Here is a 19488-nt window from a genome sequence, read left to right on the forward strand (position 1 = left end):
TGGGATTAAAGGTATGCACCACAACCGCCCAGCCAAGAAGGAAATGTTTTAAAAGAAGTAGAGGAAGAGGAACTAAAACTATCCATTCTGCATTGCAGAAAAATCAGAGTACCAGACTGTTACTGAGTAGTGCAGTAGTAGTAGATACTAGATGGAGTAAGTATGGAGATTCCATACAGGTTTAGAAGGGAAAACTGGATGACAGATGGACAAGAGTGAAGGATGATAGCTTATTTTTCATCCAGGGCAAGACTGCAAGTGACATTTGTTACTGCTTTAGTAATACAGAAGAAAATAGTTAGGAAAAGACAATTTGATGTTGTTTGTTTGTTTTGCGTTTTTTGTTTTGTTTCTTTTTCCGAAGCAGGGTTTCTCTGTAGCTTTGGAGCCGGTCCTGGAACTAGCTCTTATAGACCAGGCTGGCTTTGAACTCAGAGATCCGCCTGCCTTTGCCTCCCAAGTGCTGGGATTAAAGGTGTGTGCCACCACTGCCCAGATTATTCTACTTTTAAATATTGATTTTAGTAAGATTCCTTTTTGCAAAGGTAAAGAATTTATTACTATATTATATCTGTCTCAATTTTAGTGTCTTGAAGACTTTTCTACACGATCCTCTTGTGGAATGGAGTAAACCAGTGAAAGGACATTCCAAAGCACCACTGAACGAGACAGGGGAGGTTGTCAATGAAAAGGTTCGTAAAAACTTCAGCTTGGCATAGTGAATAGTTTCTCTCTCTTTAAATGAGATCTGATTCCAAATACTGTTGGTGACCTAAATATTAATTACTTTGGAATCTAAAATTAGCTACAACCTTAGAGTTGACAGAAATATATTGAGGAGTCTTTTTCTCCTCTACCCCCATTTTGATGCTGGATTCAACCCAAGGCCTTGTGTTTGTTAAGTACATGCTCTAATTAATTTCAACACCACCAGGCTTCATCCTTGTCCTAAAAATTACTTTTCTAATAATATCATTTTCAATTTTGCTTCTGGTATGCATTTTCTTAAGAAGCTGTAAAGAATTCCAAGTAGTTTATTTAAAATTCCATTTGCGTGCACTAATGTAAATTCATTAGCCATTAGAGCATTGCTACCATCATTAGAATCTTCACTCAAATAGTTAAGAGCTAACATTTCAAAACAGGTTACTTTTTGTTTGCTTTACTTTATTTCTGATAGTAGAAAGGAATAGAACCCAGGGTCCCACCACTGAGCTACATCCCTAGTTCTCAAAACAGATATTTTATTAATACTTTTCTGGAACTGTGGTGGATTGTGTAATGTTTGATTTTTTTGGAGAACTCGTGACCAAGGTCCCAAATAAATCACATACAGAGACTTATTCTTAGTTATGAACGCCCAGTCTAAGCTTGGCCTATTTCTTGCCAGCTTTTTTTTTTTTTTTTTTTTTTTTTTTTTTTTTGGTTTTTTCAAGACAAGCTTTGGTGCGGTGCCTGTCCTGGAACTAGCTCTTATAGACCAGCTGTTTTTGAAATCACAGAGATCCGCCTGCCTCTGCCTCCCAAGTGCTGGGATTAAAGGAGTGCGCCACCACTGCCCAGCATCTTTCTCTATTTCTGTATACCTTTGCTTTTTTTTCCATGGCTGGCCGCTGACGTCCTCCTCTCCTTATCTTGTTCCTCATTCTTCTCTTCTTCCAGATTTTGCCTTCTATTTATACTCTGTGCCTGCTAGCCCTGCCTATCCTTGCTCCTGCCTTGCTCTTGACCCTTAGGACCATTGGGTGTTTTAGACAGGCACAGTAACACAGCTTCACAGAGTTAAACAAATGCGGTATAAAGTCACACACATGAAAATAATATTCCCCAAAAGTAATGTGCAGACTTACCTGGTAATTTTTATAGTATAGAAACATGTCCATTAGCAGATGTCAATCATTGTAAACATCAAAGCCAGCATTTCAAATTAACTGGATTTGTTTCATTGCTACGAATGGGATATTGTTTTGTTAAACGGTGCTAACATTAAGTAGTGAGAAAAGTAGAAGCTCCAAATTACTAACAACGGTACTTGTTATTGGGTCTGTAGCCTTAATGACTTTCTGTATTTTTTTAGGCCAAAACCCATGTTCTTGACATTGAACAACGACTACAAGGTGTAATCAAGACCCAAAATAGAGTAACAGGGTTGCCATTATCTATTGAAGGACATGTGCATTACCTCATACAAGAAGCTACTGATGAAAACTTGCTATGTCAGATGTACCTTGGTTGGACCCCATATATGTAAAATAAAATTATTTCAAAGACTATATTAATAATCTAAAATTCTTGTGTTATTAATCAGAGGTATATCTTTAAGTATACAGTACAACACACATTTACTTATATTCTTAGAGAAACTAGTATTTCTCTGTGATTGTATTAACAATTATGGATTCAGTTCTTAAACACTGCTTTGTTAGTACATACTTGTGTATTTCACCTAGAGAGATAGAACATTGTATTCTCATGATCAAAAAACAATGTAACTGGAAGGAACCAGCCAGCCTAATTTCATTTTGTAGTTTTTATAAATTTCCTTTTCAAAATGTTAGCATAAGGTTTCATTTGAACAGCAGCAAGTTATATTGACTTTATGTTGTAGGCAGGAACTAGACTAGACCGGCCCTATAGGGAATGATAGCACATCATTAAATTCACTTCATAAAGCTTTTAGTGTACAGCAAAATGTAATCAAGAGAGAGACTCAGGAAACATGAATGTGAAAAATAAATCAGCTATGGAATTATTTTGGTGATACTGAAGATTGAACCATGCTAGGTATATGTTCTACCATTGAGCCACAGCTCAATACATAGTACAGTAGCGATGGAAAACACAATACTTAAAATTCTCTTAAGATTTTAAAATCTAAAGGTTTTTAATGTGTTTAGTTGTTTTCTGTACAGTTTCTTATAGATTAAAATGAAAAGACTTGCAAAATAAAATAATACATTTATTACAGATAAATGAAAAACTACTATATAGAACTCTGCCTTTTTTTCTCCTATGAGTAAAAGTATAATGAGGTAAAACATAATAAGCTAGAAGGCATAAATGTGAAAACTGGAACATACCATTTACTACTCAAACCTAGATGCTAACATCTTGTTTTCAGTACCCAGTGGGTTGAGGGTGCGTGTGTGTGCTTTTTATCCATTTTAATTCGATTTTGGTGGTTTGTTTGTTGGACCCTGGAGTCCCATTACTGAGGAGGAGTCGCCCCAAGAAAACACTCTCACACCACAGTTAATGTAAAAGCATGAGGATTTAATTAATTCTGTCACAACAGGGTCTTTCAGCATTCAAGAAGCCAGAAAGACCCCGAATAGCTGGTGCAGGCTACTTTTAAAGCAAAAAGCTACAGAAACAAGGGGGAAATATGGGGGTTGTTTTTCCAACTATTAGGATTGGCTGATTCAAAAGGCTAGCAATGATTGGTCTGAGCCAGGGCTGAAGAATGGTTTCTAGATCAGGTGGAGGTAAGAGGGAAACATCCTTGAGTCATCCTAACCTATCCAAGGAACTGAGTCAATATTCCCTGACCAAGGCTGAGAAACTGAGTTAACCTCTAAGTGTTATCTTGCCCCAATTTCAATAACTGAGTTCTCTCTGGAGAACATCCACAAGGACACAGGGAGATGGAAAATCCTCAATATTCCAGTACGTGCATGTGAAGTTGTTAGGTCCTTGGTTCACAGGGGAGGGGGGAGCACTACTGCTGAGAGGCCTCAGAGTTGTCAGAAATGGCTTCAGAGTTATTCTAGAGTTTTACATATTCATATAGACATGTTTAAACTAATTAGTTAATTTGCACTGATGTACAGATATTTGTTACATACAGTAATGTGTAACACGAGGGAGCCGGTTTGTTGGGGTTTACGTCCCACCCGGTACCCCACAGCCGGCAAGTCACAAAGAAAATCAACCACACAGAGAACTCCATAAGTTATAAACTGATTGGCTCATTAGGTCAGGCTTCTTGTTAACTTTTATAACTTATGTTAACCCATTATCCTTATCTACATTAGCCACATGGCTCCGTACCTTTCTTAGATGGGCAAGTTACATGTTGCCTCTTTGGTGATCTGCGCAGGAGTGGCAGAGGGACTTCCTCCTTCCTAGCCTTCTCCTCTCCTGTTCTCATTGCCCCGCCTATACTTCCTGTCTGGTTGACCCACCTATACTTCCTGCCTGGCCAATCAGCGTTTTATTAAAATACATGATTGACAGAATACAGACAATTCTCCCACACCATTTCCCTCTTTTTAAAAAAAAAAAAAAAAAAAAAAAAACAAAGGAAAATACCCATAGTCCATTTGTTGGGAATGTGGGCGTAGTATTTCAGGCTACTTCCTGCTGGTTGGGGGCGCTGATGATCTTATGGGGACCTAAAGAAAATTTAGAGTTGTAATCAAGTCCTGACTGGAGTATCCTGTGAGTCTTGATCATCTCAGGCAGCATCTTGAATCTTTTCTGGATGTAGAACTCTGTATCCAGGCCATCTGTTCCTATCGGAGATTTCTCAGGTGGTCTTCTTTTTTCGAACCTGATTTTTCTTAACTCAGATTGAATCCACAGCCTCTTATTTTCTGTGAAAACAAAAGCAAAATCTCTTCTCCAAAGTACCATACCTTCTGACTTCAGTTCTGAAGCCAAGGTATTTTCAAAATTCCTATCTTGGGTTAGTTCAGCAGCATTTATAAACAAAAGTCTTTTAGCAGCTGTTGCTCCTTCCTCAGCATTCAAACAATTCAAAGAGAGCATAATAGCATACAGTATCAAGATTCTCTGTGTATTTTCCATCTTTATGCGGCTTTATTTCAACATCTATTTCTTTTATTTTTACTTTTACTTTTCAAGACAGGTTCTCTGTATATCTTTGTCCTGGAATAACTCTGTAGACCAGGCTGTCCTTGAACTCACAGAGATTCCTCTGTCTCTGCCTCCCCAGTGCTGGGCTCAAAGGTGTATGCTACCACACCTTGAACTCACAGAGATCTGTCTGTCTCTGTCTCCCAGGCATTGGGATTAAAGGCGTGTGCTACCACACCTTGAAGTCACAGAGGTCAATCTCTACCTCTGTCCCTTGAAGTCACAGAGGTCAATATGCCTCTGCCTCCCAGGCATTGGGATTAAAGGTGTGCACCACCACACCCTATATCTCCCTTTTTTATTTTTAATGACTTTAACCTTTTAGCCTACATATATTTTTAACACACTGTAAACCATTTAGAGGTTTTCTTCGTCTTTGAATCTCTCTTTACTGTATATGTCCCTTTTTCTGACCACATGAGTCTTTAAGGAGAGGACTAAAACTGTGGCTTTTACGGCTGGAATTAGCGCATTCCTTAGCTTTCCAGTCTCATGGTTGAGGTAGGGACTGCAGCCATTTTTATTGCCACAACTCTATGGCGTTTCAAGGTCCCTGCCAGCAAGCAAGCTGCAACATTCCGCTCACAGACCACATTCAGTCGGACTGCCTGCCTGAAAGAGTCAGAGTTTGCCCTGGCAGGACAATCCAGAAAGCCGGCATTTTAAAACAGTGCAGTTTTTTTTCCTGCTTCAGCTGAAAACTGAAAAGCATGCGTTCAGCTTTTCATTGACACCGTTTAAGTTTTTCGTGGCAGGACCTCTTAAAAGAGCTGCAAGGTTTTGCAGCTAAAGTTGAGTCAGGAAGCCTCTCTTAGATGAGAGTGCTTGCTTGCCTCTAGCAAGCAGAGCAGACCCAAGAAATTGCTACTACCAAGAAAACATACTTTATTCTTTCCCAAGCTTTCTGTGGATTCGGTTATCCACGTGGGCGCCATATGTAACATGACGGCCAGCTTGTTGGGATATCTGTCCCGCCTGGCACCCCACAACCGGCAAGTCCCAAAGAAAATTAATCACACAGAAATCTCCATAAGATTATAAACTGATTGGCCCATTAGGTCAGGCTACTTATTAGTTCTTATGACTTATCTTAACCCATTATTCTTATCTACATTAGCCACACGGCTCAGGCTCAGTACCTTTCTCAGCTTGGCAGTTTACATCCTGCCTCTTCGGTGGTCTGTGCAGGAGTCGCAGAGGAACCTTCCTGATTCCCAGAATTCTCCTGTTCTCATTGCATCACCTCTACTTCCTGTCTGGTTTTTCCATCTATACTGCCTGCCTGGCCAATCAGCGTTTTATTAAAATATGATTGACAGAATACAGACAATTCTCCCACACCAGTAATGGATTATATAAGGATCATTTCATACAAATATATAATATACTTTGAAAACTTTCTCCCATACTTCCTGCTGTTCCCTGCCTCAGTCTCTTTTGTTCCCTTCAACAGTGTTGTTTCTGCTTTCATGTCCCATATATATACATGATTTGAAGTAGCTATATGAAATTTAGGAACCATAAATGAAAGAAAATGTAATCTTTCTCAGGCTGACTTAATACACTTAATATAATGATCTACACTTGCATCCATTTTCTTGCAAATGATATATAACTTCATTCTTCATTACTGAAAAAATGTTTTCTATATTCATTCCTATATTTTTTAAGGATCAGTTTCTAAATACAATGCCAATCTAACTTCTTAGAAGGTCAGTCAATATTTAGTGCTTTATTATCTAAATAATTCAACCTAATTTTCATTTCCCAAAGTAAAATCATATTTTTTTTTTGCAAATGTAACCTGTGTGAAGGTCATGAGATTTGGAAACATTCTAAGAATAAAACAAGCTGGGTTTGATGGTGTACACCTTTGATCCCAGTACTTTGGAATTAGAGGCAGATAGATCTCTATGAGTTTGAGATTAACCTGATCTACATAGTGAGTACCAGGACAGCCAGGGCTACAAAGGATCAATAAAGAATAAAACAATTTTATTGTGTGAGAGAAAGTGGGCAGGCCATGGTGGCACAAGTCTTTAATCCCAGCACTCAGGAGGTGGAGGCAGGCGGATCTCAGTGTGTTTGAGGACAGCCATGATGGTTACACAGAGAAACCCTGTCTCAAAAAATCAAAAAGAAAAAAAGAGGGCAGTGGTGGCACACGCCTTTAATCCCAGCACTTGGGAAGCAGAGGCAGGCGGATCTCTGTGAGTTCAAGGCCAGCCTGTCTACAGAACAAGTTCCAGGACAGGCTCCAAAGCCACAGAGAAACTCTGTCTCAAAAAACCAAAAAAAAAAAAAAAAAAAAAAAAAAAAAAAAAAAAAAAAAAAAAAAGAAAGAAAAGAAAAAAAAGAGAAAGTGCACGAGAGTGAGTCTTTTCTATATTCTCTAAACAGTCCTTGCATGAAGAGTGAAGTCACATATATAGAAGGTTCTCTTGACTAAAGATGGATGCTGTCCAAATCCTAATCATGGAAGATAGGCAGAACCAAAGGAAAGACTTCAGTAATTTTACAAAGTACTTACCGTAATGAAAGTCACATAATGATAGAGACAGATACAGAGATGTTTCATCTTGTTTGTTTGATTGCGACAGATTGTCATGTAGGAAAAAGTCTGGAACTTGTGTAGGTGAAGAAGACCTTGAACTCCTGATCTGCCTCCATCCTTCAAGTGCTGAGATAAAGACTTACAAGCTACACCATGCTTTTTGAGTTTTTGGTTGAGATAGGCTTTCACGTTGTCTAAGATCGCCTTGAACTTGCTATGTACCTAAGGATGGCCTTTAACCTCTGATCCTCGTATGCCTTCTAAGTGCCGGGATTTATAGGTGTGCTGAGTCACAGCAGCCTCTTTGTTTTTGTTTTGTTGGTGGTGGTTTCTCTGTTTTTTGAAACAGGTTATCAACAATTGAGGATAAGCAGAGTAACCCAGTCTTGAAACGCTGGGAAACTGCTCTTAAAAGAAGCTCTAGTGCAGATTTACATTACTCAGAAAATAATTCCCCTCACAAACTAACTGAAACTTTTCCAGTCCGTGTTGAAAAATAGTTTAGCCATCCCAGAAGGGCAAGCCACAATACAAAATCCAATGTCCAATACCCTCTCTTACTCAGGGTTTCTATTGCTGTAATAAACATGGCCAAAAGCAACTTGGGAAGGAAAGGGTTTATTTTGCTTACACTTCCACATCACAGTCTAATATCGATTCCGTGCGGCAGGACTCGAAACCACGAAGGAACGCTGCTTTCTGGCTTGTTCACTCACTCAGCTTTCTCATATACCCCAGGACCAAGGGTGGCACCAGTCCACAATGAGCTGGGTCCTCCATCGATCAGTAATCAAAATATTCCCAAAGGCCAATCTGGAGACAGCATTTTTCTCAGTTGAGGTTCCTCTTCCCAATGACTCTCCCATGTGTCAAGTTGACATAAAACTAACCAGTACTCCCAACTGTCCCTTAATTGTTTTCATGCCACCTGCAAGTCCACACGTCTACCAAACAGTATTTTCAAATTGAGCTTACCACAGCAGTCACACCTCTTGTACCGCCACCAACGAGTACGGAACAGCAGCGAGGTAGACAGGACGCCCCGCCCACAGACACCGTCCTGCCCCTCTAGGCCCGCGGCTTGCTCTATGGTCTGGCGGACCTTGTGTTGTCATACTCCGAGCGACGGCCGGAGGCGGCGGCGTAGGCCCGGGCGGGGCGTTTGGTTTCGTTTCTGCACCTACTGGAATTAGTGTCGACGGTCAAAATGGGAGTCCCCAAGTTTTACCGATGGATCTCGGAGCGGTATCCCTGCCTCAGCGAAGTGGTGAAGGAGCATCAGGTGGGTGAGCACAGGCCGCGGTGCAAGAGGCGGGACCGCGGGCCTCTGCGCTGTGTGGGACCCGGGCCAACCAGCTACCTCCGGTGCTGGTCAGCAGCCGGACAGGGGGAGGAGAGGAAGGGCCGAGGGTTGGCGGCCTCCTAGTGAGCCGCGTCGGGTAGAGGCAGGTACGATCCGTGGGGCAGCGCTGGATGCTTGCGGCAGGTCTGAACTCCCCCGGGAGAGCCTTCCGCGACTTCCGAAGGAGCCCTTAGTGAGGAGACTTTTAGGAGCCCCCTGTCCTCCTGGGAGTCGCAACTGGCTTCACCACAGGCTGCGAGGCTGAGTGGGATGCTTTCCCGGGTCTCTCCCACGCAAAGCAACAGACCTGTGTGCAAACAATAACAAACGTCCCTGCGGTGAAATTGCCTCGTACTCCAGCTGTGAAGAGCTGCATTTAACCCCAAAGCCTGGACCGATTGATGTGATATCTTTGATACTCCTGTTAGCTCTCAAATAGTACACACCCCGACCCCTTTTGTCTAGAGGAACAAAACGTTTAGATGGAGCGCAGGGATAAAGGGGGGGGGGCGCGGGGGTTGGTACTTAGCAGCTTTGATATGGCAGAAAAAGCCCGAAACATTATTACCAATAGTTAGTGTATAATGACCCAACAGCAGCATTTATGCGAGCTCTAAAAGTGTGTATTTGTATATCTATATATTGGAATATGTTCACATATTTAAATAACAGAGGAGAGAAACCAAATGTTCTAATAGGTAAACTAGACTTTGAATGATACTTTAGTATGTCACACTTAATTACTTTGATAATGACTTTGGTTTACAAAATAAAAACTCATTTTTGAAATTTGCATAGCTAATTGAATTACTTGTGATAAGTATAACTGTATTAGTACTGAGAGTTGTCAATTATATGGGATTTTTGTTTTGTTTAAGGTACTTGTAAGGATAACGATAGAGTCCAGTCTCTGGAAAGAATTCTTTTGATGTTAAGCTTTAATAAAACTTGGCATATGAAAAAAAGCTTATAAAAATTTCCAAAGTGCTAACTTGTCTTTCATTTATTTGAGACATAGATTAAGTTAGATTTAGAGGATATTTATTGCCTGGGAGAAGAGTGAAAAATGACACAATTAAATTGTTTTTCTTTTTCTGGAACTTTGATCAATAAATATATGATAGTATCTAAAATGTTGAATATGTTTTTATTCTGTACTCTTTGGCCACAGTCATTTATTTGGTTAAAGTATCATGCAGTCAGGCAGTGGTGGCGCACGCCTTTAATCCCAGCACTCAGGAGGCAGAGGCAGGCGGATCTCTGTGAGTTCGAGGCCAGCCTGGTCTACAAGAGCTAGTTCCAGGACAGGCTCCAAAGCTACAGAGAAACCCTATCTCGAAAAACAAAACAAAAAAATCATGCAGTCTCTATCCTGGGGAATTTCGTTGCAAAAACCATACGGTCACTAAAAGCAGCACTATGACAGCCAGATGGATTTCCTGAAAGTTTCATATTTGGTTGAAATTAAAAGTAAGGATTGCTTTAAAATTACAGCATAAGTGAGCAGTAAGACCTGGTATATCAGCAGGGCCTGGTGTCCTACATCTGTAATCCAAGTGCTCAGGAGGCAGAGAATGCAGATCTCTGAGTTTAAGGCCAGCCAGAGGCACACAGTGAGATCCTAACTCAAAACCAATAGAGAGAGAGAGAGAGAGAGCGCTGAGAGCTCTGGTTAAGAGGACTTGGATTTGATTCTAGCATCCACAACTGTTTGTAACTGCACTTCCAGAGCATGGAACACAGATATGTATGCAGGCAAAGCACCCTTACACATAAAATAGAGACTTGGTGTATCAAAGTAATGCCTTCCACAAATACTTTATTATTAAAAGGACACCTAAAAGGGGGGATTGAAGAAGAAGGACCGAAGTTCTGATCCCCAGCACCCACATAAAAACTGGGAGTGGCATAGGGTACCTGTAACACCGGCTCTGGAGACTCCATTAAACAATTATAACAAGTCATGTGATACAGTATCCCCATGTTCCTGGTTCAAAATATTGCTAGGTAATGGAGAGGAGGGACAGATGGATCCCAAGGGCTCTCTAGCCAGCTAGTCCAACTGAATTAGTGGGCTTCACAGTCACTGAGAGATCTGTCTGAAAAAATAAAGTGAAGAAGCAGTTAAGGAAAACCCCAGAGTTGACCTCTGGCCTGCTGTGTGGGTGGCAGGGTGAGCAGGAGCAGACCTGAGGGACAGGATGGAAGGAATAGGTTTGGGAAGCGGGGAGAGGATTGGTATCAGCACAGTCTTTTAATCCTCACATGAAAATACAAAGAGAAACTAGATTACAAAGTTTAAAGTCTATAAAACAATTATAACAAGTCATGTGATACAGTATCCACATGTTACTGGTTCAAAATATTGCTAGATGATGACAAATGGTCAATAGACTCTAGACAGACAGGGTTATAAGAGGAAAAAGGAAGAAATAGCTGATGAATTTGTGAGCAGAACTCCAGAAACTTACCCTGTTAGTTTCAAAAAAGACTATGCTAGCCAATTAGATAACAGTATGTAAAGCGGGTGGAGGGGTGGTTTTTTGTTTGTTTGTTTGTTTGGTTGGTTTTTTTGTTTGTTTGTTTTGGTTTTGGTTTTTCAAGACAGGGTTTCTCTGTAGCTTTGGAGCCTGTTCTGGAACTAGCTCTTATAGACCAGACTGGTCTCGAACTCACAGAGATTTGCCTGCCTCTATCTCCCTATCTCCCGAGTACTGGGATTAAAGGTGTGCGCCACCACCTCCCAGTGGGGGGTGTTTTTCTTAAGACTGACTAGCTGGAAGGCCATAGTGGCTCATGCCTTTAATCCCAGCACTTGGAAGACAGGCAGGCAGAACTCTGACCTATGCCTGGCCAACCTGGTCTATGGAGCAAATTCCAGGGAGCCGGGGCTGTTTCACAGAGAAACCCTGTCAGGCAGAGATCTGCCTGCCTCTGCCTCCCTAGTGCTGGGATTAAAGGCGTGCGTCACCACCGCCTGGCTCTTTGGTTGTTTTTTGTTGTTGTTGTTGTTGCTTTTGTTTGTTTGTTTGTTTTGGTCAAGCTACCATGTTTTAAAACTTAATAAAAACTGCAAAAGAAAGCTAAATTAATCTGAACCTCTAGTCATTCTAAAGCTTAAGGAAATTCAGTTCATATAAAAACAGCAGAAAAGGATTGAGACCAAATGGCATACATTTTTACTTATTTATATATTTAGGTGTGTGTGTGTGTGTGTGTGTGTGTGTGTGTGTGTGAGAGAGAGAGAGAGAGAGAGAGAGAGAGAGAGAGAGAGAGAGAGGAAGAGAGAGAGAGAGAGAGAGAGAGAATGAGTGTGTTTTCTGCATGCGAATCTAGGTACCACATGCACGCCTGGTGCCTTTAGAGGGCAGAAAAGAGCTGTGGATCCTTGGAACTGGAGGTACAGATGATTGTGAACCTCCATAAAGCTTCTGGGAACCGAATCTGGATATACTGCAAGTGTGATAAGTGCTCTTAGCCGTTGAGCCATCTTTCCAGCTATGAAATCAAAGCTTTCATTTACTTCCCTGCCCAGCAGTGGTGATACACATGTGTAATCCCACTGGGGCAGCTGAGGCAAGAAGATGGCCATTTCAAAACTAGCATGAACTACATATTAAGACCCTATCTCAAAAAAGAAAAGAAAGAAAGGCAAAGACTGGATGTCGTGTGTTACCGTCACCCCCAGACTTAGATCTGAAATCCCCACTACTCGGAGAGACTAGGTTACAAAATGAGTTCAGGAACAGTTTCGGTAACTTGGTGAGTCTGTCTCAAAGTAAAAACTTCTGAAAACAATATTGGGGGTATAGCTAGCCCCGTGTTAGAACACCTGCTAGCCTACCTGAAGCTCTACGGTTTAATCACCCAGTACCACAGAAAAGGGAGAAGGGGGCAGAGACTGGGATTGCAGCTCAGTGGTACAGCACTTGCTTAGAATGAAGGTCCAGGGTTTAATGTCCCAAAACTGCAGGAGAGAAAAACCCATTTTATTAGTGTGTGTTATGACCAACAATACATATGTGTGAAAGACATTGTCAGCCAGATTTGTTGCAGAACCAATGCGGTAAGTACTAGAGCTATATCTGGAACAGCTTTGCAAGTTGGTCCTCTGTGGGAAACTTTTTAGGCATTTTCCCTACTGGAACTGCAGACCTTCTGCCTGTGTCTCCCAGATGTTAGGATTGCCAGGATTCATATTTTAGGATTTCATGTTAGGATTCATATTTTACTCCTATAGATTTGAAAGAATGCATTTTTACATAACCATTTTAGTATTTGTTTGATTATGATTGGGGGTTTCCTTGCCCTAGATCAACACACACCACACTTTTCCACCTTTGAGCAGCTCAGGTTGATCTTGAATTATTGGGCCCAAGCAATCCTCCTGCTTCCATGTTCTGAGTAGTTAAGGAAACAAGAGACATGTACCACTGCCTTTGGAGATTCTCTTAGTCTTGTTTTGTTTTCTGACGGATGGGCAAGTACCCTGTCCCCTCCTTTCAGTGTTAGAAATGTTTCTTCTGTATGCAAATGTCACGTGCACTTACACTGTCTCAGCTGCTCGTTTCCATCTGTTAGCTGAAGTCCTTGAGGACTGATTTCCCTTCCTTACTCTGCCTTTAAAACTGCTCCTAAGCATTGTAACACATTTAGTATCCTAAAGAAGTGAAGTCATTCTGTATAAATTATTTCCCTCTCAAGAGCTTACAATGAGGTCAGTTGGTGTTTTCAGATTCTTGAAACAAATAATAAGTCTTGAATGCTCTCTTAAACTAATGTAACTAGTAAATGGCTTTGTTTGAGTGAACCAAATACAAAAGCCATTAAATCACTTGTAAAACCTTTAATACTCTTTTATAAAACCTTTTGATATAAATGGGCATTATTTTCCCATTTATAGACAAAATTGAGACTTTAAGATGCCAAGTAGCAAACAGGGAGGAAACTAATATTTTGAGTGCCATATTAACTAAGTGCTTTCTCTGTTGTTTTCCTGGGACTCTTACTTTGAATAAATGATTATTTCCTCAGAGTAAGTTAGGTCAAGCCACACATTATATAACTACACAATTTCTTTTTGCATTACTAGTTGCTCCTGTTTACTTTCCTTTGCTTACTTTATTCAACAATGATTGTTTACTCACTTTTTTAAGATTTATTTTTTATTTTGTATGTATATTTATGTTATGTGTATCTGCATGTTTGTGCACATACATGTAGTACCTGAGGAGACCAGAAGAAGGCATTGGATACCCTAGGACTGGAGACACAGTTGGTTGTCACAGACTGATTGACAGTGCCAGGATCCAAACTTGGGTCCCCTGGGAGAGGCCCCTCAAGTTTTTCTAATCAGGAGACATTACATCATCCTGTTTGGTTTTTTGTTTTGTTTTGTTTTCGCTTTGAACCATTGAAGAATCACTTTTGCCAGGCTTTAAAATAGTTATAATAATTAATAATAACCTGGAGTTTTGTTTTCTTTGTTTGTTTGCTTTTTAGATTCCAGAATTTGATAACTTGTATCTGGATATGAATGGAATTATTCATCAGTGTTCCCATCCTAATGATGATGATGTTCACTTCAGAATTTCAGATGACAAAATCTTTACTGACATTTTTCACTACTTGGAGGTGTTATTTCGAATTATTAAACCTAGGAAAGTGTTCTTTATGGCTGTTGATGGTGTGGCTCCTCGAGCAAAAATGAACCAGCAACGTGGAAGACGTTTTAGGTAAATCATTTAAAACAAGTGACATAATACAGTGCATCTTCCATTCATATTTGTTTTCTATTTAAATCTTCAAAGTAATCGGTGTACTCTATACTTATTAGCATATTTGGCTAGTCAAGTCATAAACTAGTAATTCTCATGAATTATATCTCAAAGCTTCTGTTGGGCTTCATGGAAAGTTCATTCTGTTCTCAGGTACAGGTTTTCAAACTTTGCTTTGATAGTTCCAAGGTAGTAGAAGGGGAGCAGAACACCTGTGGTGACCCACCTCAGTTTAGTCACCACGGAGTGTGCGGGAGGCCCTTCTAATGACAGTGAGTCAACAAACTATTGAATGACCAGACCTAGTCTAGATGCCGATTCTGCATAAATATGAGCCCTAATTGAGCAGTAAGGCAAATGATTAGAAGGTGATTGTTGGGATAGGGAAGAGAGTTCAGTTAGGGACTTGGCATTATCAGCACCATTTGTAGAAATAAAAGGGTCAGAGATAAAGAGTCTTAAAATCAAACTCCTGGATGTGTCGAGTATATCTGAGTGACAGGGAAGTCAGGCTCTATTCCTGTTTGGAGGATTTCTAAGTTCAGAGTGTGATGAGTTGTTAGCATAATGAAAGGCTTAATCATAATGACAGGATTAAAAAATGATATAGTGATGCACGTCTTTAATCCCAGCACTTGGGAGGCAGGCGAATTTCTGTGAGTTCCAGAGAAGCCCTGTCTCGAAAAATCAAAAAACAAAACAACAAAAACAACAAAGAGTGATAGAAATATTCATGCATCAAATGTGGATGTTGTCAAGAAAGTTGACACAGTCTTGAAGAAATCTTCCAGTGAGACTAAGGACAGGATGGCAGAGCATTGATTTAACTACTAAAACAAACAAACCAAAAAAAGTCTAAAAAATATTGAAAATACGAGGATCTTTAAATGCAATGACTTTTTTAAACCAAAATTTAAATTTCTAAGGACTACCTAAAGACTTAATCAGAATCTCTAGTCATTGGAAAATTATACTAGGTATCAATACATGGTATTTATTAACTAGTTTTAGGGAACCACTAACCTAAAAACTCAGATTATGATGCTGATGGTTCAGGCCTTTATCCCAATATTTGTGAGCACAGACAGGGATATTTCCATGAGTGCAAAGCCACTCCTTAGAGTTCAGCCACCAGAAGGTGTCAGTGTATCTTAGCTCTGTCTTCTAGATCTACATTAGACAAAATGGATACCCTACTCTTTGCTTCTCGGTACCTAAAATGTTACTGAGTGTTGGTATCAGCTCTTGTCACTCTTCCATCATTGCTGAGCCCTTACCCCCAACAGCCCTAGTGACTCAGCTGACATGCTGGTATCATCAGACTTCCTCCCACCTTCTAACTAACAAAAATCAACTCATTTCTAGAAACTTAACTTCAGAGAGGCCTTCCGGCTTTATTTTTAACTTCATAACCTTTTTAGTATCAGAAGTACAGACTTCTGGCTGGGGATTGAGGACCAATCAAGCCATTGGAACTACCACAACCGTATATTAAATGCTAGGCTGTCACCAAAAGTCACCCATATTTCCTAGAAAGTGCCCCATCTGCTTCATACCTTAATGCTTGATGTCTTCTCTCTGAGTCTGGTTTTTATCCATACTGTGCCACTAAAGTTTCCTTACAAGATCACAGGCTTATGTCCTAATCCATGCCTGAGTCTGCATTGCTTCTTCCACCCACACTGATCCTTCTTTCTTTCCGTAATTTCTTTCCTTGACCTTCATGTAGCTTTGCTCTGTTTGTGTCCTGTTGGACCTTTGTCATCTTCCCTTTCTCTGCTTCTTTTTTTCTTAAATTACCATTTTAATTACCTTGACTCTCAGCCAGAGTGATCACATCTAATGACTTGGGTTACTATGTTTCTACTAATGACTCCCAATTTTATCTTCATGATATTTTTCTCACTCCCAAGTTCCTTTTCTATTGAAACACATGTCTCCTTTTAGGTACCTAGATACCAGAAGACTTCCCATTTTCAGAACTGAATTCATCCTCCACAAAGCAACTCTTTTTTTTCTTTTTCCTTCTTCCATACTGTGTGATTAACTGCCCCACCCAAAGCCCAAGAGTCGTTTGAACTCCTTCTGTGTCTTTATTCCTGATGTCTATGATTGAGTTATACTTTTTTTTGTCATCTTTTTAGACTCTAGTATCTCAGCTTAGAGTGTCATTATCTTTACTTAGATTATTTTAATAGTTGTTTCTGTATTGCAACTAGATTAAACATGGCTATTCAATATTCCCTCCCCTGTAGAATATAATCTTTAAACCCTGGCATCATTTTTGTTATATTTTATCTACTCATATCATTGATGATTAGGAAAATTATTAAAATCATTAAATGGTTTAATTAGATATAGCAGACACAATTGACACTTAAAGCCTTTGACCTTGTTTCTGGAATAAATTTGCTATATATTTATGTTAGAATTTCTTAAGTGTTGTAGCGTTTTGTGTGCTTTTTACTATTTTAATGTCCAACTTCTGTAGTCTTCATATTTAAAAAAGCCTCAATTTTGTAACTAAAAGAAAGAATTCCTAGGCTTATTCATTTCTATTATAATTACTCTTTAAAATTATATAGTTTTGAACCTTAAGACTGACAAATTAGTGTTTTATGTAAAAATCTTCTAAGCAATAGTTGTGTGATACATTTTTTTTTTTTTTACAAAATGTAAGATATTTTTTCTCTTTGACTTTTAAGGTCAGCCAAGGAGGCAGAAGACAAAATTAAAAAAGCAATTGAAAAGGGAGAAACGCTTCCTACAGAAGCCAGATTTGATTCTAACTGTATCACGCCAGGTAAACTGAAAGATATTCTAAAGACATAATATAGAAATTGAACATTTTTCTAATGTGTTTTTGTTTTTAGACTCTTTGTCCTTAGGCTTTCGTTAGCCATATTTTTGCATTTTTGTCTACTCAGGAGATGATCTCATGTTGGTTGTGAAGGTTCCTATAAAGATCCACTGTAGTGTTTTCAGGTGCTGATAAGCAGATACAGACAGGACATTGCCAGCTACGTAGAGTTCCTGACCTGACCTAGAAGGAACTTACAGGGGCTTTCAGTTTATTCTGGTCAGTTACTGGTATCAAATAGATAAGTATCTATATCTACCTATTGGTTTCAGGATAAGAAACCCATTCTTTTAATCCAGAGAGTTTATTCCTCTATCTCCCAAAGGAATCTAGGATTTTTATGACTTTAAGAAAATAGGGCCAGTGAAGTGGCTCAGCAGATACAGGCAGTTGCTCTCCATCCTTAAGTCCCAGGACCTGCATGCTGAAAGAAAGAACCAACTCCTCAAATTATCTTCTGACCTAGACACACACAAATAAAATAAATGCATAAATATAAAAATTATTAGTAATTTATTAGTAATTTGTTTATATACATCACCTTACTTGATACGCTTGAGGGAGTTGACTAGCATCTTTATAGTCATTTATTTTGAACAGAAATCTTAAATGGAAGTTTTTAAATTCCATATAAACTAGTGATTTGTTGTTGTTGTTGTTTTACATACACATTGCTCAATTTAATAAGCAGTTTCTCCTGGATATAGTTTAAGATAGTATTGCCTTTGACTGTTGATCATCTTGAGATTTTTTATGGCATAATCATGTATATTCACACTTTCCATATTAAAATAATTTTTCATGTTAAGAATAGTAGGTAGGTATTGGGGCTACAGAGGTGGCTCAGTGGTTAAAAGTACTGATAGTTCTTGCAGAGGACTTGGGTTCAATTCCCAGCATCCACATGGTAACTTAGAGCTATCTATAACTCCAGTTCTAGAGGATCAGATACCCTCTTTTGGCTTCCAAGGTACTGCACGCATATATATATATATATATATATATATATATATATATATATATATATAGTGCTCTGTCTGCACATATGTTTGTGTGTGTGTGTGTGTGTGTGTGTGTGTGTGTGAGTGTGAGATAACTGAGAGATAAGTCAGTCAGTAGAGTATTTAATCACACAAATATAAGGCCCTGAATTCACTCCCCAGCACCCACATAAGAAGCTGGGTATGGTGGTGCAGATTTGTAATCTTGCTGGGGAGGTGAGTTGGAGAGATTCATGGGGCTCACTGGTCAACCTGTTTTGCTTAATTATTGAGTACCAGGTTTCATTGAGAATCTGTGTCTCAAGAGACAAGGTGACTGCGCACAGTGGCACACAGCTTTAATTCCAATACTTGGGAGGCAGAGGTAGTAGAATCTCTGTGAATTTGAGGCCATCCTGATCTACATATCAGGTTCTAAGGCAGCCAGGGATACATAGAGACCCTGACCAAAAAATAAAAAGTCAGGGTGGATGGTATATAAGGAAGAACCAGCCAATCACAGGTTGTCCTTTGCACTTCATCTAAACCCTTGCTTCTGCGTGACTCATATTATACACATACTAGTAGTTGTTGGAGTGGGATATAGTTTACTTGGTAGAGTCCACCCTTTGCTCACATGATCCTGAGTTCATTCCCCAGCATAACATGAATCAGGTGTGGTTGTGCGTTCCTGTAATCCCAGGACTTGTGAAATAAAGGCAAAAGATCAGAAGTTTGGGGTTATCCATAGCTTATAGTGAGTTTAAGACTAACCTGGACTATAGACACCATTTTAAAAAAAGAAAACAAGTTATTAATAATATAAATGAACAATAATAGTTATTGTTGGCAATCTAATTAAAATTACATGCCTTATAAAGATACTTGAGGATCTAGAAAGACGATTCAGTGGGCAAAAGCAAAGCACTTTCCACACAAGCTGACCTGTGCTCAAAGCCCAGAGCCCATGGACGAAGGGTGGAGGGAACTACAAAGTACTGCCCTCAGTCCTCCACATGTGTGCCATGGCATGCATATGCTTACCCTCGCACATTACACACCATACACAGACATAATATAATAAATAAAATTAATAA

The 19488-nt window shown here is 39.6% G+C and overlaps 2 protein-coding genes and 1 long non-coding RNA gene across 5 annotated transcripts in view; 2 read left to right on the forward strand and 1 right to left on the reverse strand.

Annotated features, from left to right (window-relative positions):
- Positions 1–2273, forward strand: part of Atr (ATR checkpoint kinase) — a 107805-nt gene extending 105532 nt beyond the window's left edge. For both annotated transcript variants that reach the window (XM_085689551.2, XM_085689552.2), the window contains exons 46-47: positions 587–692; positions 2078–2273. In XM_085689551.2, coding sequence (XP_085545677.2) covers positions 587–692; positions 2078–2251 — 280 coding nt within the window. In that variant the 3' untranslated portion in view covers positions 2252–2273. The remainder of the gene's footprint in view (positions 1–586; positions 693–2077) is intronic.
- Positions 2274–3252: 979 nt separating this feature from the next.
- LOC125412007 (uncharacterized) lies at positions 3253–8533 on the reverse strand. The gene is made up of 2 exons (XR_007235445.3): positions 8408–8533; positions 3253–8245 (listed from the first exon to the last, which is right to left on the reverse strand). It is a non-coding gene; the product is annotated as an uncharacterized LOC125412007 (long non-coding RNA).
- A 51-nt stretch (positions 8534–8584) lies between these two features.
- Xrn1 (5'-3' exoribonuclease 1) overlaps positions 8585–19488 on the forward strand; it is a 103732-nt gene continuing 92828 nt past the window's right edge. For both annotated transcript variants that reach the window (XM_048452529.3, XM_048452530.3), the window contains exons 1-3: positions 8585–8714; positions 14277–14509; positions 17257–17354. In XM_048452529.3, coding sequence (XP_048308486.3) covers positions 8640–8714; positions 14277–14509; positions 17257–17354 — 406 coding nt within the window. In that variant the 5' untranslated portion in view covers positions 8585–8639. The remainder of the gene's footprint in view (positions 8715–14276; positions 14510–17256; positions 17355–19488) is intronic.

The sequence above is a fragment of the Myodes glareolus genome, chromosome 4, assembly GCF_982192425.1.
Source record: "Myodes glareolus chromosome 4, mMyoGla1.1, whole genome shotgun sequence".
Taxonomy (NCBI): Eukaryota; Metazoa; Chordata; class Mammalia; order Rodentia; family Cricetidae; genus Myodes; species Myodes glareolus.